At 42.3% G+C, this 24,949-nt stretch overlaps 1 protein-coding gene across 1 annotated transcript in view; it reads left to right on the top strand.

Annotated features, from left to right (window-relative positions):
- The first annotated feature begins 9,678 nt into the window (after positions 1-9,678).
- si:dkey-106n21.1 (solute carrier family 23 member 1) overlaps positions 9,679-24,949 on the top strand; it is a 67,737-nt gene continuing 52,466 nt past the window's right edge. Inside the window, exons 1-3 of the mRNA XM_046303140.1 lie at positions 9,679-9,863; positions 16,583-16,738; positions 21,210-21,367. Of these exons, the coding sequence (XP_046159096.1) occupies positions 9,792-9,863; positions 16,583-16,738; positions 21,210-21,367 (386 nt within the window). The 5' untranslated portion in view covers positions 9,679-9,791. The remainder of the gene's footprint in view (positions 9,864-16,582; positions 16,739-21,209; positions 21,368-24,949) is intronic.

Genomic DNA, 24,949 nt, shown 5'->3' with positions numbered 1-24,949 from the left:
GGGAAATTCAGAAAGCTGATTGAGGACCCTCTAGGGAAATTCAGAAAGCTGATTGAGGACCCTCTAGGGAAATTCAGAAAGCTGATTGAGGACCCTCTAGGGAAATTCAGAAAGCTGATTGAGGACCCTCTAGGGAAATTCAGAAAGCTGATTGAGGACCCTCTAGGGAAATTCAGAAAGCTGATTGAGGACCCTCTAGGGAAATTCAGAAAGCTGATTGAGGACCCTCTAGGGGAAAGCTGATTGAGGACCGTCTAGGGAAAGAAAGCTGATTGAGGACCCTCTAGGGAAATTCAGAAAGCTGATTGAGGACCCTCTAGAGAAATTCAGAAAGCTGATTGAGGACCCTCTAGGGAAATTCAGAAAGCTGATTGAGGACCCTCTAGGGAAATCCAGAAAGCTGATTGAGGACCCTCTAGGGAAATCAGAAAGCTGATTGAGGACCCTCTAGGGAAATTCAGAAAGCTGATTGAGGACCCTCTAGGGAAATTCAGAAAGCTGATTGAGGACCCTCTAGGGAAATTCAGAAAGCTGATTGAGGACCCTCTAGGGAAATCCAGAAAGCTGATTGAGGACCCTCTAGGGAAATTCAGAAAGCTGATTGAGGACCCTCTAGGGAAATTCAGAAAGCTGATTGAGGACCCTCTAGGGAAATTCAGAAAGCTGATTGAGGACCCTCTAGGGAAATCCAGAAAGCTGATTGAGGACCCTCTAGGGAAATCCCGAAAGCTGATTGAGGACCCTCTAGGGAAATCCAGAAAGCTGATTGAGGACCCTCTAGGGAAATCCAGAAAGCTGATTGAGGACCCTCTAGGGAAATTCAGAAAGCTGATTGAGGACCCTCTAGGGAAATTCAGAAAGCTGATTGAGGACCCTCTAGGGAAATTCAGAAAGCTGATTGAGGACCCTCTAGGGAAATTCAGAAAGCTGATTGAGGACCCTCTAGGGAAATTCAGAAAGCTGATTGAGGACCCTCTAGGGAAATTCAGAAAGCTGATTGAGGACCCTCTAGGGAAATTCAGAAAGCTGATTGAGGACCCTCTAGGGGGAAATTCAGAAAGCTGATGGAGGACCCTCTAGGGAAATTCAGAAAGCTGATTGAGGACACTCTAGGGAAATTCAGAAAGCTGATTGAGGACCCTCTAGGGAAATTCAGAAAGCTGATTGAGGACCCTCTAGGGAAATTCAGAAAGCTGATTGAGGACCGTCTAGGGAAATTCAGAAAGCTGATTGAGGACCCTCTAGGGAAATTCAGAAAGCTGATTGAGGACCCTCTAGGGAAATTCAGAAAGCTGATTGAGGACCCTCTAGGGAAATTCAGAAAGCTGATTGAGGACCCTCTAGGGAAATTCAGAAAACTGATTGAGGATCCTCTAGGGAAATTCAGAAAGCTGATTGAGGACCCTCTAGGGACATTCAGAAAGCTGATTGAGGACCGTCTAGGGAAATCCCGAAAGCTGATTGAGGACCCTCTAGGGAAATTCAGAAAGCTGATTGAGGACCCTCTAGGGAAATTCAGAAAGCTGATTGAGGACCCTCTAGGGAAATCAGAAAGCTGATTGAGGACCCTCTAGGGAAATTCAGAAAGCTGATGGAGGACCCTCTAGGGAAATTCAGAAAGCTGATTGAGGACCCTCTAGGGCAATTTAGAAAGCTGATTGAGGACCCTCTAGGGAAATTCAGAAAGCTGATGGAGGACCCTCTAGGGAAATTCAGAAAGCTGATTGAGGACCGTCTAGGGAAATTCAGAAAGCTGATTGAGGACCCTCTAGGGAAATTCAGAAAGCTGATTGAGGACCCTCTAGGGAAATTCAGAAAGCTGATTGAGGACCCTCTAGGGAAATCCAGAAAGCTGATTGAGGACCCTCTAGGGAAATCCCGAAAGCTGATTGAGGACCCTCTAGGGAAATTCAGAAAGCTGATTGAGGACCCTCTAGGGAAATTCAGAAAGCTGATTGAGGACCCTCTAGGGAAATCCCGAAAGCTGATTGAGGACCCTCTAGGGAAATCCCAGAAAGCTGATTGAGGACCCTCTAGGAAATCCCGAAAGCTGATTGAGGACCCTCTAGGGAAATTCAGAAAGCTGATTGAGGACCCTCTAGGGAAATTCAGAAAGCTGATTGAGGACCCTCTAGGGAAATTCAGAAAGCTGATTGAGGACCCTCTAGGGAAATCCCGAAAGCTGATTGAGGACCCTCTAGGGAAATCCCGAAAGCTGATTGAGGACCCTCTAGGGAAATCCCGAAAGCTGATTGAGGACCCTCTAGGGGAATCCAGAAAGCTGATTGAGGACCCTCTAGGGAAATTCAGAAAGCTGATTGAGGACCCTCTAGGGAAATTCAGAAAGCTGATTGAGGACCCTCTAGAGAAATTCAGAAAGCTGATTGAGGACCCTCTAGGGAAATTCAGAAAGCTGATTGAGGACCCTCTAGAGAAATTCAGAAAGCTGATTGAGGACCCTCTAGGGAAATTCAGAAAGCTGATTGAGGACACTCTAGGGAAATTCAGAAAGCTGATTGAGGACCCTCTAGGGAAATTCAGAAAGCTGATGGAGGACCCTCTAGGGAAATTCAGAAAGCTGATTGAGGACACTCTAGGGAAATTCAGAAAGCTGATTGAGGACCCTCTAGGGAAATTCAGAAAGCTGATTGAGGACCCTCTAGGGAAATTCAGAAAGCTGATTGAGGACCGTCTAGGGAAATTCAGAAAGCTGATGGAGGACCCTCTAGGGAAATTCAGAAAGCTGATTGAGGACCCTCTAGGGAAATTCAGAAAGCTGATTGAGGACCCTCTAGGGAAATTCAGAAAGCTGATTGAGGACCCTCTAGGGAAATTCAGAAAACTGATTGAGGACCCTCTAGGGAAATTCAGAAAGCTGATTGAGGACCCTCTAGGGACATTCAGAAAGCTGATTGAGGACCGTCTAGGGAAATCCCGAAAGCTGATTGAGGACCCTCTAGGGAAATTCAGAAAGCTGATTGAGGACCCTCTAGGGAAATTCAGAAAGCTGATTGAGGACCCTGTAGGGAAATCCCGAAAGCTGATTGAGGACCCTCTAGGGAAATTCAGAAAGCTGATGGAGGACCCTCTAGGGAAATTCAGAAAGCTGATTGAGGACCCTCTAGGGCAATTTAGAAAGCTGATTGAGGACCCTCTAGGGAAATTCAGAAAGCTGATGGAGGACCCTCTAGGGAAATTCAGAAAGCTGATTGAGGACCGTCTAGGGAAATTCAGAAAGCTGATTGAGGACCCTCTAGGGAAATTCAGAAAGCTGATTGAGGACCGTCTAGGGAAATTCAGAAAGCTGATTGAGGACCCTCTAGGGAAATTCAGAAAGCTGATTGAGGACCCTCTAGGGAAATTCAGAAAACTGATTGAGGATCCTCTAGGGAAATTCAGAAAGCTGATGGAGGACCCTCTAGGGAAATTCAGAAAGCTGATTGAGGACCCTCTAGGGACATTCAGAAAGCTGATTGAGGACCGTCTAGGGAAATCCCGAAAGCTGATTGAGGACCCTCTAGGGAAATTCAGAAAGCTGATTGAGGACCCTCTAGGGAAATTCAGAAAGCTGATTGAGGACCGTCTAGGGAAATCCCGAAAGCTGATTGAGGACCCTCTAGGGAAATCCCAAAAGCTGATTGAGGACCCTCTAGGGAAATTCAGAAAGCTGATTGAGGACCCTCTAGGGAAATTCAGAAAGCTGATTGAGGACCCTCTAGGGAAATCCAGAAAGCTGATTGAGGACCCTCTAGGGGAAAGCTGATTGAGGACCCTCTAGGGAAATTCAGAAAGCTGATTGAGGACCCTCTAGGGAAATTCAGAAAGCTGATTGAGGACCCTCTAGGGAAATTCAGAAAGCTGATTGAGGACCCTCTAGGGAAATCCAGAAAGCTGATTGAGGACCCTCTAGGGAAATTCAGAAAGCTGATTGAGGACCCTCTAGGGAAATTCAGAAAGCTGATTGAGGACCCTCTAGGGAAATTCAGAAAGCTGATTGAGGACCCTCTAGGGAAATCCCGAAAGCTGATTGAGGACCCTCTAGGGAAATCCCGAAAGCTGATTGAGGACCCTCTAGGGAAATCCCGAAAGCTGATTGAGGACCCTCTAGGGAAATCCAGAAAGCTGATTGAGGACCCTCTAGGGAAATTCAGAAAGCTGATTGAGGACCCTCTAGGGAAATTCAGAAAGCTGATTGAGGACCCTCTAGAGAAATTCAGAAAGCTGATTGAGGACCCTCTAGGGAAATTCAGAAAGCTGATTGAGGACCCTCTAGAGAAATTCAGAAAGCTGATTGAGGACCCTCTAGGGAAATTCAGAAAGCTGATTGAGGACACTCTAGGGAAATTCAGAAAGCTGATTGAGGACCCTCTAGGGAAATTCAGAAAGCTGATTGAGGACCCTCTAGGGAAATTCAGAAAGCTGATTGAGGACCCTCTAGGGAAATTCAGAAAGCTGATTGAGGACCCTCTAGGGAAATTCAGAAAGCTGATTGAGGACCCTCTAGGGAAATTCAGAAAGCTGATTGAGGACCCTCTAGGGAAATTCAGAAAGCTGATTGAGGACCCTCTAGGGAAATTCAGAAAGCTGATTGAGGACCGTCTAGGGAAATCCCGAAAGCTGATTGAGGACCCTCTAGGGAAATCCCAAAAGCTGATTGAGGACCCTCTAGGGAAATTCAGAAAGCTGATTGAGGACCCTCTAGGGAAATCCCGAAAGCTGATTGAGGACCCTCTAGGGAAATTCAGAAAGCTGATTGAGGACCCTCTAGGGACATTCAGAAAGCTGATTGAGGACCGTCTAGGGAAATCCCGAAAGCTGATTGAGGACCCTCTAGGGAAATCCCGAAAGCTGATTGAGGACCCTCTAGGGAAATTCAGAAAGCTGATTGAGGACCCTCTAGGGAAATCCCGAAAGCTGATTGAGGACCCTCTAGGGAAATTCAGAAAGCTGATTGAGGACCCTCTAGGGAAATTCAGAAAGCTGATTGAGGACCCTCTAGGGAAATTCAGAAAGCTGATTGAGGACCCTCTAGGGAAATTCAGAAAGCTGATTGAGGACCCTCTAGGGAAATTCAGAAAGCTGATTGAGGACCCTCTAGGGAAATTCAGAAAGCTGATTGAGGACCCTCTAGGGAAATTAAGAAAGCTGATTGAGGACCCTCTAGGGAAATCCCGAAAGCTGACTGAGGACCCTCTAGGGAAATTCAGAAAGCTGATTGAGGACCCTCTAGGGACATTCAGAAAGCTGATTGAGGACCCTCTAGGGAAATTCCGAAAGCTGATTGAGGACCCTCTAGGGAAATCCCGAAAGCTGATTGAGGACCGTCTAGGGAAATCCCGAAAGCTGATTGAGGACCCTCTAGGGAAATCCCGAAAGCTGATTGAGGACCCTCTAGGGAAATTCAGAAAGCTGATTGAGGACCCTCTAGGGAAATCCCGAAAGCTGATTGAGGACCCTCTAGGGAAATCCCGAAAGCTGATTGAGGACCCTCTAGGGAAATCCCGAAAGCTGATTGAGGACCCTCTAGGGAAATCCCGAAAGCTGATTGAGGACCCTCTAGGGAAATCCCGAAAGCTGATTGAGGACCCTCTAGGGAAATCCCGAAAGCTGATTGAGGACCCTCTAGGGAAATTCAGAAAGCTGATTGAGGACCTTATTATTGATGGTGTTTTTTTGTATTACTGGGTTTTTCTTTCTGCTTGAATTTTGTATTTATATATGCGTATTTTCTGTCATTTATGTAATTCAGGGTTCATCTGTAAAAGAGACCTTGATCTTGATTGTATTCCCTACTTAACTTTGTCTCTTGCTTGACATGCATGAATGTATAAACATATCAGTAACATGTATGCCTATAGAAAGTCTACATCCGCTTGAACTGTTTTCACAGTGTTACAAAGTGGGATTCAAATAGATGTATTGTAATGTTTTGTCATTGATCTACACAAAATATCCCATAATATCAAAGTTAATATTAAAAATTAATAAAAATGGTATAACTAAAATATAGTCATTGCATAAGTATTCACCTTCTTTATTTAGGCAAGCCTAAATGAGTTCAGAAGTCACATTTGGCTTAACAAATCACATAATTAAGTTCACTCTGTGAGAAATAATAGGTGTTGACATGATTTTTTAATTGCTACCCCTTCCTTCCTCTGTCCCACATACATACAACATATGTAAGGTCCCTCAGTCAAGTATGGAATTTCAATCACAGATTAAACTAGACAGGGGAGATTTTCAAAAGCCTTGTAAAGAAGGGCAGTGATTGGTAGATGGATAACAATAACAAATTGCATATTGAATATATATTTAAGCATGACCAAGTTTTTATTTATTTTTATTTTATTTCACCTTTATTTAACCAGGTAGGCTAGTTGAGAACAAGTTCTCATTTGCAACTGCGACCTGGCCAAGATAAAGCATAGCAGTGTGAACAGACAACACAGAGTTACACATGGAGTAAACAATTAACAAGTCAATAACACAGTAGAAAAGAAAATGGGCAGTCTATATACAATGTGTGCAAAAGGCATGAGGAGGTAGGCGAATAATACAATTTTGCAGATTAACACTGGAGTGATAAATGATCAGATGGTCATGTACAGGTAAAGATATTGGTGTGCAAAAGAGCAGAAAAGTAAATAAATAAAAAACAGTGTAAAAACAGTATGGGAATGAGGTAGGTGAAAATGGGTGGGCTATTTACCAATAGACTATGTACAGCTGCAGCGATCGGTTAGCTGCTCAGATAGCTGATGTTTGAAGTTGGTGAGGGAGATAAAAGTCTCCAACTTCAGCGATTTTTGCAATTCGTTCCAGTCACAGGCAGCAGAGTACTGGAACGAAAGGTGGCCAAATGAGGTGTTGGCTTTAGGGATGATCAGTGAGATACACCTGCTGGAGTGCGTGCTACGGATGGGTGTTGCCATCGTGACCAGTGAACTGAGATAAGGTGGAGCTTTACCTAGCATGGACTTGTAGATGACCTGAAGCCAGTGGGTCTGGCGACGAATATGTAGTGAGGGCCAGCCGACTAGAGCATACAAGTCGCAGTGGTGGGTGGTATAAGGTGCTTTAGTGACAAAACGGATGGCACTGTGATAGACTGCATCCAGTTTGCTGAGTAGAGTGTTGGAAGCCATTTTGTAGATGACATCGCCGAAGTCGAGGATCGGTAGGATAGTCAGTTTTACTAGGGTAAGCTTGGCGGCGTGAGTGAAGGAGGCTTTGTTGCGGAATAGAAAGCCGACTCTTGATTTGATTTTCGATTGGAGATGTTTGATGTGAGTCTGGAAGGAGAGTTTGCAGTCTAGCCAGACACCTAGGTACTTATAGATGTCCACATATTCAAGGTCGGAACCATCCAGGGTGGTGATGCTAGTCGGGCATGCGGGTGCAGGCAGCGATCGGTTGAAAAGCATGCATTTGGTTTTACTCGCGTTTAAGAGCAGTTGGAGGCCACGGAAGGAGTGCTGTATGGCATTGAAGCTCGTTTGGAGGTTAGATAGCACAGTGTCCAATGACGGGCCGAAAGTATATAGAATGGTGTCGTCTGCGCAGAGGTGGATCAGGGAATCGCCCGCAGCAAGAGCAACATCATTAATATATACAGAGAAAAGAGATGTATTAATTAAGTTAATAATTATGCTGGGGATGATGTATTAAACCACCCAGACACATAAAAAATGCAAGACAGGAAGGAAGCTGCTTAGGGATGTCACCATGAGGCCTTTGGTGATTTTAAAACAGCTACAAAGATCAATGGTTGTGATCGGAGAAAACTGAGAATGGATCACCAACATTGTAGTAACTCAACAATAATGACCTAAATTACAGATTGAAAAGAACAAAAATATACAGACTGAAATTATTGCAAAACATGCTTGTTTAATGCAACATGGCACTAAAGTAATACTGCAAAGGAATACACTTTTGCCTAAATGCAAAGCCTTGCTGTATGTTTGGGGCAAATCCAACACATCACTGAGTAACTGCCTCCTCATTTTCAAGCATGGTGGTGACTGCATCATAGTATGGTTATGCTTGACATCAGCAAAGACTGGGGAGTTTTTCAGGAAAAACAATCAAAAATGTGACCAACTGGGGACAAGATCAAATTCAATTTCTAGTGGGTTTAGGGTTAGCATTAGTGTTAGGGTTAGAATTAGGGTTAGGGTTAGAATTGGTGTAAGGGTTAGAATTAGTGTTCGGGTTAGAATTAGTGTTAAGGTTAGAATTAGTGTTAGGGTTAGAATTAGTGTTAGAATTAGGGTTAGGGTTAGAATTAGTGTTAGAATTAGTGTTAGGGTTAGAATTAGTGTTAGGGTTAGAAATAGTGTTAGAATTAGGGTTAGGGTTAGGATTAGTGTTAGAATTAGGGTTAGAATTAGTGTTCGGGTTAGAATTAGGGTTAGGAGCTAGGGTTAGTTTTAGGGTTAGGTTATAAAGCTAGGGTAACTTTAGGGTTAGGGTTAAGGTTTTTGGGTTACAGTTGAGTTTAGGGTACTGTTTAGGTTCAGGGTATGGTGAAAGGGTTGAGGGTTAGGAAAAATAGGTTTTTAAATGGGACTGAATTGTGTGTCCCCCTAAAGTTAGTTGTACAAGACTGTGTGTGTGCTCCTGCTTGTGTTGTCTGCGTGTGTGTGTGTGTGTGTGTGTGTGTGTGTGTGTGTGTGTGTGTGTGTGTGTGTGTGTGTGTGTGTGTGTGTGTGTGTGTGTGTGTGTGTGTGTGTGTGTGTGTGTGTGTGTGTGTGTGTGTGTGTGTGTGTGTGTGTGTGTGTGTGTGTGTGTGTGTGTGTGTGTGTGTGTGTGTGTGCTCTCTGGCATGTGTTAGCATGTGCCTGTGTGTAGTGTATCATCATCACATCAATGAATTAAAGGAAGGGGTTTGGTCTGCAGATATATCACACAGCCCAGCCCCCAAAGTGACTCTTATCAACTGTGTGCAAGGATTCCTCAGTGTTGATCTCACCAAGCCCCATTGTAACACCTCTGGGTAGCAAAGGTTATGTTTACAGGTCTGTACATCTCATATCTGATTGGAGGTTAACTTTACAGTAATGCTGTTGGTCAACAACTCAGAGGTTGTAAAGGGGTCTCAGATTCATTGTATCTTTCTCTTTTTTTGTTCCTGAACTGCTGTGGTGAGATACTCTTTCTTTCTTTCTCCCTCTACCATGAGCTATGGGCCATGGCTCAAGCCATGGTTTCTTTGTCTCTCTCCCACTCTGGTCATGCTTAGAATAATGCTTTGTAATGCTTGTTAATGTTTTGTAACTTCAGCTTTATGCCTTGTAAATGTAATCATTCAATTTACAAATTAATTAAATACACTGGTATTTATAATTCCATTCTCAGACATTTATTGATTGCCTATTACTGTAACTGCACTACAGTCTCTTGCATAATGATAGATCATCTGGTGGAGTCAGATTCTTAATTGAATAGACTTTGTTAACATATTAATTGAATAGTCCTATTACGAGGCACATGTGAGGTGTATATAATATGCATATATATCAAATATTACTCATTACAACGTCACCATAGACACATGACAAAAGGTCATGGGCTAAAACAACAAATCGTCTGGAGGGATGATACAACAACTTTTTGCTAGTGATTAAACTGTGGTTCCCTTGACAACATGACGGGACTCTTCATGCTTTCCTAAGGTCCAGAGTTTCTCTGAGTTTTCCAGTGAGTGTGTAGTGTGTGGAGAAGTTTGAGGGGTCCCTGTGAGCCTCAGCGTCCAGCCACCACTGTCTCTGTGCCTACGCACCAGCATGCGTCTTACCCAGGACCCGAAAGTTGAGATAGGATTTAGCGATCAGGGGACGGTCAACCCTGCATTTGGGGTAAGTGCTGCATCACTCTCTCAAAACAACTGAAGAACTGCCAAATCGCACTGCCTTAAGTATCACAGAATCTCAAATGTATGTGAATGCCTTCAGTTCAGTGTTCATTGGTTCCTTGAAATCTTTGGTTTCTTAAGCTGAATTTCATGATGTTGGGTCTCAATTGAACACAATTTTAGTGGGATATGGGAACTTTTTCCCCCTGCATTCATGCTGGTTTACTTCGGTGCAGGAGAAAAACAAAGGGCTGAGTTATTCATCTTAGAAACTAGAGCTGAATTTAAGCTACTGTGGAATGTAATTTTCCCAGAGAATACTGAACAGACTGGGTAGCTCAATGGAAGACATTGTTTGATACCACAGCATGTAGCATAGATATGTTGTTATCAAATACAGTCATGCAATCCAAAACCAATATATATATATATAGAAATGACATTAAAATGGTAATAACACAGTTCTAACCTATAAACTGTGTGTTTGACTCCTGAGGAATCATATAAATATTCTCTCCATACAATTGGCCTTTTTATTTATTTATATGCCTTAATGGTAATCAATGTCTAGAAAACGGACTCAGAAAAGCAGTTAGCCAGGATGAATTAAGATGACAATAAGGATGATTATAAGGTACACAAAAGGCCATCAGATAGCTATATTGAGTCGTTTCATCTTACCGTCCAAACCGAATGCATGCAGCCGGCTATACACCGGTATCCTCCATGAACCGTTTCGTATATAAAACCTTCTCCATTCAGGCTGCAAAGGAGTTCATTTCCTTTACTCAATTTAATGGTGAGAAGAAGTGAGAAACTGGGAAATATGCATACTTTCTTTATGAAACACCATTTTCCACCACCATGCTAGCAGCTGTCAGCCAATCAGCATTCAGGGCTCGAACCACCTAGTTTATATTCATCCTTATAATTAACCCTAAGGCCGGCAGCATGTGATATAGAATTGTTTCATCTTAACGTCCAAAGGAAATACATGCAGCCGGCTATACACTGGTATCCCCTGTGGACCGGTTCGTACATAAAAACTTCTCCATTCAGGCTACAAAGGTGTCGATGACAAAACAATTATTTTTACTGCTCTAATTATGTTGGTATCCAGTTTATAATAGCAGTAAGGCTATTGTGGTATATGGCCAATATTCCGAGGCTAAGGGCTGTGTCCAGGCACTCCACGTTGCATTGTGCATAAGAACAGCCCGTTAGCCATGGTATATTGGCCATATACCACATCCCTCAGGCCTTATTGCTTAATTATAAGATGATAATAAATTTATTTTTATTTTATTTCACCTTTATTTAACCAGGTAGGCTAGTTGAGAACAAGTTCTCATTTGCAACTGCGACCTGGCCAAGATAAAGCATAGCAGTGTGAACAGACAACACAGAGTTACACTGGAGTAAACAATTAACAAGTCAATAACACAGTAGAAAAAAAGGGGAGTCTATATACAATGTGTGCAAAAGGCATGAGGAGGTAGGCGAATAATTACAATATTGCAGACATGATAAGACATGATAAAGGGGTTGTACTGTGCGTACTTATGACACACAAGTCTTAAAATGTTTTGGCACCGCTTAATAAGGCATTATAGTAATGGAGCTAAAGTATATGTTGTTGAATTATAATTTGTATTTATTTCAGACTGAATGGAGCGCTTAGTGTACACAGCTGGATTGAGAATGTATTTATTTTCACCCCCCCAAGCATATTTCTCCTCAAACTAACAAGACAACTAAAATAACAGCTGCCTGCACAAAATCTAAATAGCAACAATTGGCTGAGCCAAAGCAAACGTTCATGATAAATGTATGCGTGGACTAAACTGCAGTGTTATACATCTTTCTTCATGTCGAGTTGGGAAAATGCCAAGAACAGGCAAATCCCACCGTTAATAACCCTAAGACCAGGTACCACACATGAACATTGTCAAATCAGCTAAATCAATCAAATGAATAGCACATTATTATACAATTATCTGAGTAAAAACAATGAAGAAATGTATACGTTGAATGTTTTTTAATTCCTACACTGTATCTCCACTGCAGTATTTCCAACAATGACTTTTGCTCTTTGCTGTGAATAAATAACATTTGGTCAATTTTTTTTACCAGGATCAAAATCTCACAGAGTAAAAATGTCTCACAAGTGTAAAAGATAAATATTGAGACCATGACTAGAGTCCATGACTGTCTGGAAATAATGTTTAAATTGAGGTTTGGAATGTTTTTCCGACTTCATGACAACAAGTGTGTTACGCCCTGGTCGAGGTATTTTGTGTTTATCTTCATTTATTTGGTCAGGCCAGGGTGTGACATGGGGTTTTTGTATGTGGTGTGTTGGTATTGGGATTGTAGCTTAGTGGGGTGTTCTAGTTAAGTCTATGGCTGTCTGAAGTGGTTCTCAATCAGAGGCAGGTGTTTATCATTGTCTCTGATTGGGAACCATATTTAGGCAGCCATATTATTTGTGTGTTTCGTGGGTGATTGTCCTTAGTGTCCTTGTTCTGTGTGTATGTGCACCAGTAGTAGGCTGTTTCGGTTTTCGTTACGTTTATTGTTTTGTAGTGTTTGTATTTATATTCGTGTTACGTTAGTTGAATAAACATGGATCGCAATCTACATGCTGCATTTTGGGCCGACTCTCCTTCACACCTAGAAAACCGTTACAAAGTGGAAAGTGTATCTGAACCAACAGCTTGTGTGTCCGAGATAGATCCCAGCATTTAGAGCAAAATGGTCCGGGGGACAAACTCCAAGTCCCCAAGTTTTGAAAAAACAAATATGGTGTATTCAGTATCAATTCAGCAACAGCATGATGCTTTAAACATTAATATAACTGTTGCATTCCACATCTGTTCTGCACTAAATACTATGCTCAGAAATGGAAGTGATGTTGTCTACTTAAAAAAGAGAAATATCCATAATACACTATATATACAAAAGTATGTTCAAATTAGTGGATTTGGCTATTTCCGCCACACCCGTTGCCGACAGGTGTATAAAATTGAGCACACAGCCATGCAATCTCCAAAGACAGATATTGGCAGTAGCATGGCCAGAGCTCAGTGACTTTCAACGTGGCACCGTCATAGGATGCCACCTTTCCAACAAGGAAGTTCGTCAAATTTCTTCCCTGCCAGAACTGCCCCGGTCAACTGTAAGTGCTGTTATGTAAACTGGAAGAGTCTAGGAGCAACAACGGCTCAGCCCCGAAGTGGTAGGCCACACAAGCTCACAGAACGGGACCACCGAGTGCTGAAGCGCATAGCGTGTAAAAATCATCTGTCCTCGGTTGCAACACTCACTACTGAGTTCCAAACTGCCTCTGGTAGTAATGTCAGATAAAGAACTGTTTATTGGGAGCTTCTTGAAATGGTTGTCCATGGCCGAGCAGCTGCACACAAGCCTAAGATCACTATGCACAATGGCAAGCGTTGGCTGGAGTGGTGTAAAGCTCACCGCCATTGGACTCTGGAGCAGTGGAAATGCGTTCTCTGGAGTAATTAATCACTCTTCACCATCTGGCAGTCCGACAGACAAATCTGGATTTGGAGGATGCACGGGAACGCTACCTGCCCCAATGCATAGTGCCAACGGTAAAGTTTGGTGGATGAGGAACAATGGTCTGGGGCTGTTATTCATGGTTCGGGCTAGGCCCCTTAGTTCCAGTGAAGGGAAATCTTAACACTACAGTATACAATGACATTCTAGATGATTCTGTGCTTCCAACTTTGTGGCAACAGTTTGGGGAAGGCAATTTCCTTTTTCAGCATGACAATGCCAATGGTGCCAATGGTACATAAAGTGAGGTCCATACAGAAATTATTTGTTGAGATCGGTTTGGAAGAAATTGATTGGCCTGCACAGAGCCCTGACCCCATCAAACACCTGTGAGCCTGGCCTAATCGGCCAACATCATTGCCCGACCTCGCTAATGCTCTTGTGGCTTGAATGGAATTAAGTCCCTGCGGTAATGTTCCAGCATCTAGTGGAAAGCTTTCCCAGAAGAGTGAAGGCTGTTATAGCAGCAAAGGGGGGATCAACTTCATATTAATGCCCATGATTTTGGAATGAGATGTGTGACGAGCAGGTCTCCATATACTTTTGGTCATGTAGTGTAATTTGCCCATATATGGTTGTTGAGGTTGTTGAATATCCACAGTTGGTTGTGTTCATAAGGTGGCAAATTAGTAACTGATTGCCAAGACGTGCAGTGAAAAACTCCCTTCTACCAAGCTATTAGAACATTTCTATCAATGTCTATGGCAGGGATGGGCAACTCCAATCCTCGTTGGCCTGATTGGAGTCACACTTTTCCCCCAGACCCATCTAGCAGACCTGACTCCAATAATCATCTAATCAAGATCTTCAAATTAAAATGCAATTAGTTGAATCAGCTGTATTTGCGAGTAATGGGGAAAAAGTGTGACACCACTCCGGCCCCTGAGGACTGGTGTTGCCCATCCCTGGTTTTGGGATGGCCACATGGTGGAGGTGGAGGGGAAATCCATTAGGTGGCAGCAAAAGATTAGCAGATCGTAGCTTAAGCATCCCGCTGAAACCAGCTGTTGGATAAGTCTACCTTTTGTGTCTCAAACAAGCAAAGACACATGGATTGGTTCTGAGAAATCCTGTTGAATTCTTTGACTGTGTTCATGTGATGAGGCATCGGAGGTACTGTTCTCAGATTAAAGGCTTTCAGAGGGATTTTAAGGCTTTTCTTGTGACAGTTGTAAGATTTCTGTACCTGTTGAACACATTGCTATCCATTTCTGCTTCAACCTTTTCCCCCAATACAGCATCTACTTCCTCTCTACCTCTTGCCAGTGAAAACATATTCATACCACACATTTGATACGTATCATTTACCTTACCTCAATGAGAGATTAGGCATCATGATGAAGGTAGCTATGTTAGCAATAGTTACAAAAGAAGATGTAACAGCTCTTTGTAGATACAGGTGTTTGTAGACACAAATAAGGTGTATGACTGAACATAAGCGTTATCATGTGTGTGTCTCTAGAATGGAAGGAATATCTATACCTGCTACTGTATAATTGGTCAAATCAACTTCTTGCCCGATTAAACATTGCTAACATTACTTGAGCTCAGTCAACAAAGATATCCCCCTTTTTAAACAAGATTTAATCCATAGTGAATTAGTTAAAACATTGCGGAAGAACACACAGAGCATAGGGAAGGTAATACATCTTGTGGGATACGTGTTAACATGTACCTGACTTCTTTATCTTTAGGACACTGACTGGTTTTAAGTAGCGTCGGTGGGCTATATGTCCTTGTTTACCGTCAGAATGGATTACTAGCTGCCCACACCGGTGCCATTTTCTACCATATCGCCAATCACATGCTCCCATCAGACTCCGTATAGATTTCCCTTTCACGGTCGCAGGGTGCATGGGACAGAAGATGGACTCCATAGCTCAGGCCATAATAGTGACATGGATATGGATTCCTACGGGTCATTTCAGTGATTGAACAAGTACTGTGGCCATTACACAGTAGCACTAGCACATATTAGACATACCCTTTTTCTTTGTGGTAAAATAAATATATTTTGGGATGGTAGGAATACCACTTAGCCTTCCTTCACAGGCAGATGTTTCTAGTTTTCTCTTTTAGTCTTTGGCATACTGTTCTTTTAGAATTAATTTGACATCAGAGAAGAATGTTAAAGGGAGGTAACACAATCCTGTGTGGTTGTCGTAGGACTGTTTCTGTTTTTCTCAGAAAACCACTAAAAACTGTATCTTGAGATATATGTTTTACTTTAAAGATTATTCTTAGTCTTTGAAGAGTACTATACTTTTCTCGTTATCTTTTCTTCTCCAGGAAATGGTATATGTAAGATTATAAACTGGGTGGTTCGAGCTCTGAATGCTGATTGGCTGACAGCCGTGGTACAGTATACCAGGTATACCACGGGTATGACAAAACATTTATTTTTACTGCTCTAATTTCATCGGTAACCAGTTTATAATAGCAATAAGGCACCGAGGGGGTTTGTGATATATGGCCAATATACCACAGCTAAGGGCTGGGTCCAGGCACTCCGCGTTGCGTTGTGCGTAAGAACACCCTTAGCCGTGGTATATAGGCCATATACCACACCTCCTCTGGCCTTATTGCTGAAGTATACTGTACTGTATGGCGTCATGGAAGTGAATGGTCAGTGAACTAATTCATCAAGAATTGTAGATTTTTAGATTGCTTTGGTAATTTCTTATGATAATAATAATAATTTACTTTGATGTCTATTTTTCTAGCTTGACGGGTAGCCTCAGAGGGTTATTTGTAGGTCACAAAATGTATTTCAAACCATGTAAGCTTATGTACAGTATTGTATTGATTCTTGAAGAATATAACTTATAAATACAAAAATATAAGCGCGTTTTACTCCAATATTTGTAAATATAAACAAACACCATATAGCCTCAAAACGTAGTTAAAACTATAATTTTGATATCATTGATGGTCAGTCCTTACACCCAAAGCTGTGTCTATGAATTTGAGAGTGGTATCATTTCTTCAGCCCCACCCCTCAGCTTTTTACCGAAATAGTGGTGGGAGACAGTTTGTTATTGTTTCAACTGTAGATTGTCAATTTTAGGCTCTGAATTATATGGAACAACAAACATAACCGCAAATGTCAACTTCCCCTCTAAAGACAGTTTTCCTCCACAGGGCCCAGGCAGTGGTCAGTCAGAGAGGATTGACATGGATGGGGCTCACACAGAGGGTCTGGAAGAAGGTCAGGAGGACCAGAACAAAGGCCTAGACCTGGTCTACTCCATCAATGATAGGCCACCATGGTATCTCTGCATCCTGCTGGGCTTCCAGGTAAGGGAACAACACATTGCAGGTTGTACCCTGTGTTAACCACCAGGGTTGGGCTCAATTTCATTTTAATTTAGTTAATTCAGGAAGTGAACTGAAATCCCCCTTCCAATTGAAAATTAAGAAGCTTAGAGAAAATTGGAATTGGAATGTCAATTTATTTCCTGAATTGACTGAATTTAAATGTGATGGACCCAAAACCTGCTGTGAACCAGACATCTTTTTTATTGAGGAAACATGGATTTACTATGACTGTAATATGTGATTATCTCACCTAGCTACCTTAAGATGAATACACTGTAAGTTGCTCTGGATAAGATTGTCTGCTATATGACTAAAATGTAAATGTACATCCTTTACTTACTCCCTCTTCCCCTGTGTATATATATATATATATCTTAGTCTACAGTTAAGTCTCCCTCTTATAACCATTTCCCATCTAGCATTTCTTGGAAATAGTTCTGCATGCTGGTTCCTAGTAGTCATATACTGTAAGTCCCCATCTCATGCCACTCCTGCTCTGCCTTTCCTTACTCACTTCGAAGTCACCCCATATTTGATGTCACCATTCCTCAAAGGTAAAAAACATAATGGACAGGAAACAGCCCATATCTTAATTAATAAGTACCACCATTGTGCCGGAGTGATTTAAGACTTTTATACATTTTAAACATTGTTTGCTTGAGCAACAGACTTCTGGGTTTTACCATTGGATTGGTCTTTTTCTTCTATTTCTTCTGCATCTGATGTTTGTGAGACAAGGGTGAACCCCGAAGAAGCCCGGGGCCAGTTATTTTTTACAAAAACGTCTGTAGTCAGAATGGTTTGAGCTGCACATTTTTTAAAATATACTTTCAACTCATCTGTCCATAGAACATTCTTCCAAGAGTCTTGATGATCATCCAGGTGCTTTCCGGCATTTTTTTGCAATCTTGTGTCAACTTTTTGGACGATATGGGTCCCATTATGTCTGGCGAAAACTAAACACTGCATTCCAAAGTAAAAACCTCATTCCAACGGTCAAGCATGGTGGTGGTAGTGTGATGGTTTGGGGATGTTTTGCTGCCTTGGGAGCTGGATGACTTGCCTTAATAGAAGAATCATGAATTCTGCTCGATATCATTGAATTCTAGAGGAGAATGTCAGGCCATTCGTTTGTGAGCTGAAGCTGAAGCGCAGCTGGATAATGCAGCAAAACAATGATTAAAACCACACAATCAAGTCTACATGAAAATGGTTAAAAAGCAACACATTTGAAGTTGTGGAATTATCTAGTCATAGTTCAGACCTAATCCCAATTGAGATGTTGTGGCAGGACTTAAAACGAGCAGTTCATATTTGACAACCCACAAATGTTGCTGAGTTAAAGCAGTTCTACATGCAAGAATGGGCCAAAATTCCTCCCCAGCGATGTGAGAGACTGATCAACAGGAAGCATTTGGTTGCAGTCATTTGCAGCTAAAGGTGGCACAACCGGTTATTGAGCAGATGGGGGAAATGACTTTTTCACCCAGGGGAATTGAGTGCTCCATAACTTTGTTGATTACATTTAAAAATACATGCATTTCTTGTTGTTGTTATTTGTAAACGCAGGTTCCTTTGATCTAATATTAGGTTTTGGTTGAAGATCTGACAACATTTAGTATCATACAAATATGCAAAAACAGAGAAAATCAGAATGGGGCAAATACTTTTTCACAGCACTGTATCTATGAAAAGCTAAGACTCTCACGAACACGCACGTGTAACATGATTGTCTCTATGACGCTCGCAAGTTACACACTAGTCGTTAGAAGGTAAGAGGTTCTTCTACACAGAAGATCATAGGAAATCCCAGGACATTGTGTCTATAATACTGTAATAAGCTCACATAGTTGCTGTCAAAAACTCCAAACTTCACACAGTTGTCAGTGGATATGAATTTCCCACAGAGCAAACCATTCTGTACTTCCAGCCGGGTGGGGAAACGTTTTATTGGGTGGGGCCACTATTTCCTTCAATTCTACACATTTTGCCATAGGGGGTGGAGGAAAATGTTTACGGTTTTTAACATGACAACTGATGATCAATGGGCCCACCCCAGTCGGTAATTTGGTTCTGCTTACTACAATTTCAAATAGCTGGCCTCTATCTAAAATAATTTAGCTGACATGGGCCTATTGAGTGACTGCTGATGCACAAACACATTTCGAAATTGCACCATGTGTATTCTATTATTTTAACTCTGAACAATAAGTTTAGACCGACTGAGTCCCCCCCCCACAAAAAAACATTGGTTTGCAGGCCTACAAAAGAGGTGCCGCCAGTCGCCCATCCCAGACTGACAGCATTCATATAAAATCATTGTCTTATCAGGTTTTTGCTTTTGACATTTGTCAATACCACTCATTAATGCAACTGTTTGTATCAAATTGTTCTGTGTTCTACCTGTTGCTCTGGTTGTCCTGAAAATAAAATGGTAAAATACTTCATTGTGAGTCTAAATATAAATATTACTCGATAAATGAAAAGCAGCCAGGAGGCTGAAACTTGTGAGTGAACAGTATCATCCAGCAAGACAATAACACCAAACACACATCGAAATCCACAAAGAAATGATTAATTGACAACAAAATTATAATTTTTCAATGTCCATCTCAGTTTTCGGGCTTAAAACCCATTGAATTGAAGAGGACAGTCCATAAGCGCAGACAAACGGTATCAAGGATCTGGAAGGATTCTCTATGGAGGAATGATTTAAGATCCCTTCCAATGTGTTCTCCAACTCATAAAACATGATAGAAAATGTATCAGTGTCATTATCCTCGCAAGGTGAGACATTGATAGGTATTGAAAACAGGGGTGACAATCATTTTGAACCCTACCTTTTTGATAAAAGAAATATGACTCTCTGAGCAATTATATTAGTATAAAATAATATATATTTTTAGCATACAATATAGCTCAGTATTTGAATTACTTATTTTATACATCATTTTTGTCCATCTTTATCAAGGGTGTCAATAAGTTTGGACGCCACTGTATGTATGTAGTAACTTATATTATTAATGGTAGAGGAAGTTATATTAATTGTAGGCCTATTAGTAATTTAACAACTTATTTTGTGCTTAAATTTTTGTTGTTGCTGTTAATGTAGCTTCATTGCCAAAATCCTGACCTATCCCTTTAAACCAAATTTCATTATCGACTAATAGGGTATTTTCCCACTGCACTGTGTCAGCACTGGACTATCCAGTTCCAGGCATAAGCAACATAATCGATCACTTAGGGCCCCAGTTGGGCTCTCTTGGCAGTAAGAATACACCAGGTGCAAATTCCAAATATGGTTGTGCATCAGCAGTTTTGCCAATTTTTAAATTGGTAGTTAGTCTAGCCAGCTTTCTAAACTTGTATTAACCATGGCCGAATACCAACTGGGCACGCAGGGCCCTAACCTCCAGTGGGCCCCCATTGATTTTGTTAGTCATTCTCACTCATATTATATTAACATGGCATAAGTCATTACAAAAGCTGCAGAATTGCAGGAAATTACCTGCAAAATGGTATATTTTTGCTCTCTACCCCATGGCAAAATGAGTAGAATTGCAGGAAATTAACTGTAAAACTTTTTTAAAATCTCTACACCGTCAAGAGGGAGGCCACTAAAATGTTTTGCCATGCTTGTGTTATGCTAGTATAACACAAGCATTTGCACACCTACATGCTTAAAGCCTAGGGCTAACATGTCAAAGAAAGTAACAGAGGAGCTGAGGGGACAATTAAATGCATATCCTGTAGTCATTCAGCAAATATGTTTTCACACTACTGTTTGTAAGGTCAGGCGGGTGTTTAGGGTGATTAAGGCTACCACTGAAAAGAGGAGGGCCAGCTAAGACCTGTGCCAATGTTGGTGTTATCCAACTTCAATGAATGTATTATGCGAAAGTTATGTGCGAAATGTGGTTTTGGCCTGGGCCAAGGGAGATCTAGGCTAAACCAAAACCTGTGAAGAGCTTTAAAGGGATAGTGATAGATTTAGGCAATGAAGCCCTTTTTCTACTTACCCAGAGTCAGATGAACATATGGATACCATTTTATGTCTCTGATTGAGTGCAGATTGAAGGAATTTGGAGGTAGTTTTGTGAGCCATCGCTAACAGCTGGAAGTCTTCACGTACCATAAACATATACATGTTATCCATGAGTTACTCTGACTTTGGTTAGGTAGAAAAAGGGCTTAGTCACTATCTCTTTAAATGTTTGGACTGAAAAAGAATGGGGAAAATAGTAAAGGTGAATATAGCCTAATCATAATAGTATTAGAACAGTGTGTTCTGACATTTGTATTTGTGTGTGATATGAAGTCATGACAGGTATGTCAATGTGTTTTCAGGGGTTGTTCTGTTGTCACGGTTATCTATTTACAATATACTGTGACTCGGACCATGACATTTCATGCGTATGCCTTTCGGTCTTTCTTCTGCTTCTGTCAACAGCATTATATCCTGGCATTTGGTGGCATAATTGCAGTGCCTCTGATCCTGGCCGAGCCTCTCTGTATTGGAAACAACAACGCCGCCAAGAGCCTACTCATCTCCACCATATTCTTTGTGTCGGGTGTGTGCACATTGCTTCAGACCACTATCGGAACCAGGTAGTTAGTCCTCTTGGTATTTCCTTAATAGCTTACCTTTCACATAAGGGCACACACATACAGTTGAAGTCAGAAGTTTATATACACTTAGGTTGGGGTCATTAAAACTATTTTTTCAACAACTCCACACATTTCTTGTTAACAAACTGTAGTTATGGCAAGTCGGTTAGGACATCTACTTTGTGCATGACACAAGTAATACCAAAGTATCTTTATCCACAGTAAAACGAGTCCTATATCGACATAACCTGAAAGGCCACTCAGCAAGGAAGAAGCCACTGCTCCAAAACCGTCATAAAAAGCCAGACTACAGTTTGCAACTGCACATGGGGACAAATATCGTACTTTTTGGAGAAATGTCCTCTGGTCTGGGGAAACAAAATAAAGGTGTTTGGCTATAATTACCATTGTTCTGTTTGGAGGAAAAATGGGGAGGCTTGCAAGCAGAAGAACATCATCCCAACCGTGAAGCACGAGGGTGGCAGCATCATGATGTGAGGGTGCTTTGCTGCAGGAGGGACTGGTGCACTTCACAAAATAGCTGGCATCATGAGGCAGGAAAATTATGTGGATATATTGAAGCAAAATCTCAAGAAATCGCAAATGGGTCTTCCAAATGAACAATGACCCCAAGCATACTTCCAAAGAAGTGGCAAAATGGCTTAAGGACAACAAAGTCAAGGTATTGGAGTGGCCATCACAAAGCCCTGACCTCAATCCTATAGGAAACTTGTGGGCAGAACTGAAAAAGCGTGTGCGAGCAAGGAGGCCCACAAACATGACTCAGTTACACCAGCTCTGTTAGGAGGAATGGGCCAAAATTCACCTAACTTATTGTGGAAAGCTTCTGGAAGGTTATCCGAAATGTTTGACCCAAGATAAACTATTTAAAGGCAATGCTACCAAATACTAATTGAGTGTATCATTCTCTTTACTTTTACTCCAACATTTCAGTTTTAAAATAAATTGGCGATCCTAACTGACCTATAACAGGGAATTTATACTAGGATTAAATGTCAGGAATTGTGAAAACTGAGTTTAAATGTTTTTGGCTAAGGTGCATGTAAACTTCCGACTTATATATACACCGATTGTACAAAACCACTGCACCACTTGGGTTCCCGTATGACACAGTGGTCTAAGGCACTGCATCTCAGTGTAAGTGGCATCACTACAGTCCCTGGTTCAAATCCAGGCTGAATCACATCCTGCCGTGATTGGGAGTGTCATAGGGTAGTGCACAATTGGCCCAGCATCGTCCGGGTTTGGCCAGGGTAGGCCGTCATTGTAAATAAGAGTTTGTTCTTAACTGACTTTTTTGACATTAGTGCTAGTATGAACTTTGACCCAGGCACAGATTCACAGCAGGCAGAGGTAAGGGTAAATCCAGAATATTTACTTAAGGGCTTCATATCAAAACAACAAAGCAAGGTAACACTGAACAAAACATGAAATTTGAGCAGCTGGCCCAGTCACACAGAGGAACCTAAATAGTCATCAAGCAGGTGATCCCAATAAGCCCAATCAGGGTCACCTGGATACTAGAGGAAACCCACGGGTGCTCTCCAGTGCCAACCACAGGTAGTACACTCCATGTAGAAACCCTAACCTGTGATAACTTGCCGACTTAAATAAAGGATAAATAAACATTGTTTAAAAAGAACACCTGCTCATTCCATGACTTAGACTGACCAGGTGAATCCAGGAGAAACCTTTGATCTCATATTGATGTCACTTGTTTAATCCACTTCAGTCAGTGTAGATGAAGAGGAGGGGACGGATTAAAGAAGGATTGGTAAGCATTGAGACAATTGAGACATGGATAGTGTATGTGTGCCATTCAGAGGGTGAATGGGCAAGACAAATATTCAAGTGTTTTTGAAATGTGTATGGTAGTAGAAGCCAGGCGTACCGGTTTGTGTCAAGAACTGCAACCCTGCTGGCTTTTTCACGCTCAACAGTTTCCCGTGTGTATCAAGAATGGTCCACCACCCAAAGGATATCCAGCCAACTTGAAACAGTGGGAAGCATTGGAGTCAAGCATTCCACAGGGATGCTGGTCCATGTTTCGACACCTTGTAGAGTCCATGCACCGATGAATTGAGGCTGTTATGAGGGCAAAAGGGGGGGGGTGAGGGGGTTCAACTCAATATTAGGAAGGTGTTCTTAATGTTTTGTACACTCAGTGTATAGGCCTCAGTGTATAGACACTTGGATGTATATATGCAAACACATGTAGGAGCCTATTTTAAACCCACAGAGGCTTAGAAGAACACACAGACAAGGCTGTGCGCATGCATGCTTGAGTAGACACGCAATCGTGCACACATCTGAAACCAAACAGAGATCTGAACCCAAACAGAGATCTGAACCCAAACAGCGATCTGAACCCAAACAGCGATCTGAACTTAACATAAATCCTTCTCTAAATTCAGCAAAAAAAGAAACGTCCTCTCACTGTCAACTGCGTTAATGTTCAGCAAACTGAACATGTGTAAATATTTGTATGAACATAAAAAGATTCAACAACTTAGACATAAACTGAACAAGTTCCACAGAAATATGACTGCCCCATATTTACCAGTTCTTGCTGTGAGATGTTACCCCACTCTTCCACCAAGGCACCTACAAGTTCCCAGACATTTCTTGGTGGAATGGCCCTAGCCCTCACCCTCCGATCCAACAGTTCCCAGACATTTCTTGGGGGAATGGCCCTAGCCCTCACCCTCCGATCCAACAATTCCCAGACATTTCTTGGGGGAATGGCCCTAGCCCTCACCCTCCGATCCAACAGTTCCCAGACATTTCTTGGGGGAATGGCCCTAGCCCTCACCCTCCGATCCAACAGTTCCCAGACATTTCTTGGGGGAATGGCCCTAGCCCTCACCCTCCGATACAACATTTCCCAGACATTTCTGGGGGGAATGGCCCTAGCCCTCACCCTCCGATCCAACAGTTCCCAGACATTTCTGGGGGGAATGGCCCTAGCCCTCACCCTCCGATCCAACAGTTCCCAGACATTTCTGGGGGGAATGGCCCTAGCCCTCACCCTCCGATCCAACAGTTCCCAGACATTTCTGGGTAGAATGGCTCTAGCCCTCACCCTCCGATCCAACAGTTCCCAGACATTTCTGGGGGGAATGGCCCTAGCCCTCACCCTCTGATCCAACAGACCCCAGACGTGCTCAATGGGATTGAGATCCGGGCTCTTCGCTGGCCATGGCAGAGCATTGACATTCCTGTCTTGCAGGAAATCACACACAGAACGAGCAGTATGGCTGGTGGCATTGTCGGGCTGGAGGGTCATGTCAGGATGAGCCTGCAGGAAGGGTACCACATGAGGGAGGAGGATGTCTTCCCTGTAACGCACAGCATTGAGATTGCCTGCAATGACAACAAGCTCAGTCCGATGATGCTGTGACACACCACCCCAGACCATGACGGACCCTCCACCACTCCAGAATACTGTACAGGCCTCGGTGTAACGCTCATTCCTTCGACAATTTACGCGACTCCAACCATCACCCGGGTGAGACAAAACCACGACTTGTCATTAAAGAGCACTTTTTGCCAGTCCTGTCT

This window comes from Oncorhynchus gorbuscha, linkage group LG01, assembly GCF_021184085.1.
Source record: "Oncorhynchus gorbuscha isolate QuinsamMale2020 ecotype Even-year linkage group LG01, OgorEven_v1.0, whole genome shotgun sequence".
Classification (NCBI taxonomy): Eukaryota; Metazoa; Chordata; class Actinopteri; order Salmoniformes; family Salmonidae; genus Oncorhynchus; species Oncorhynchus gorbuscha.
This window is presented reverse-complemented; position numbering and strand designations above follow the sequence as displayed.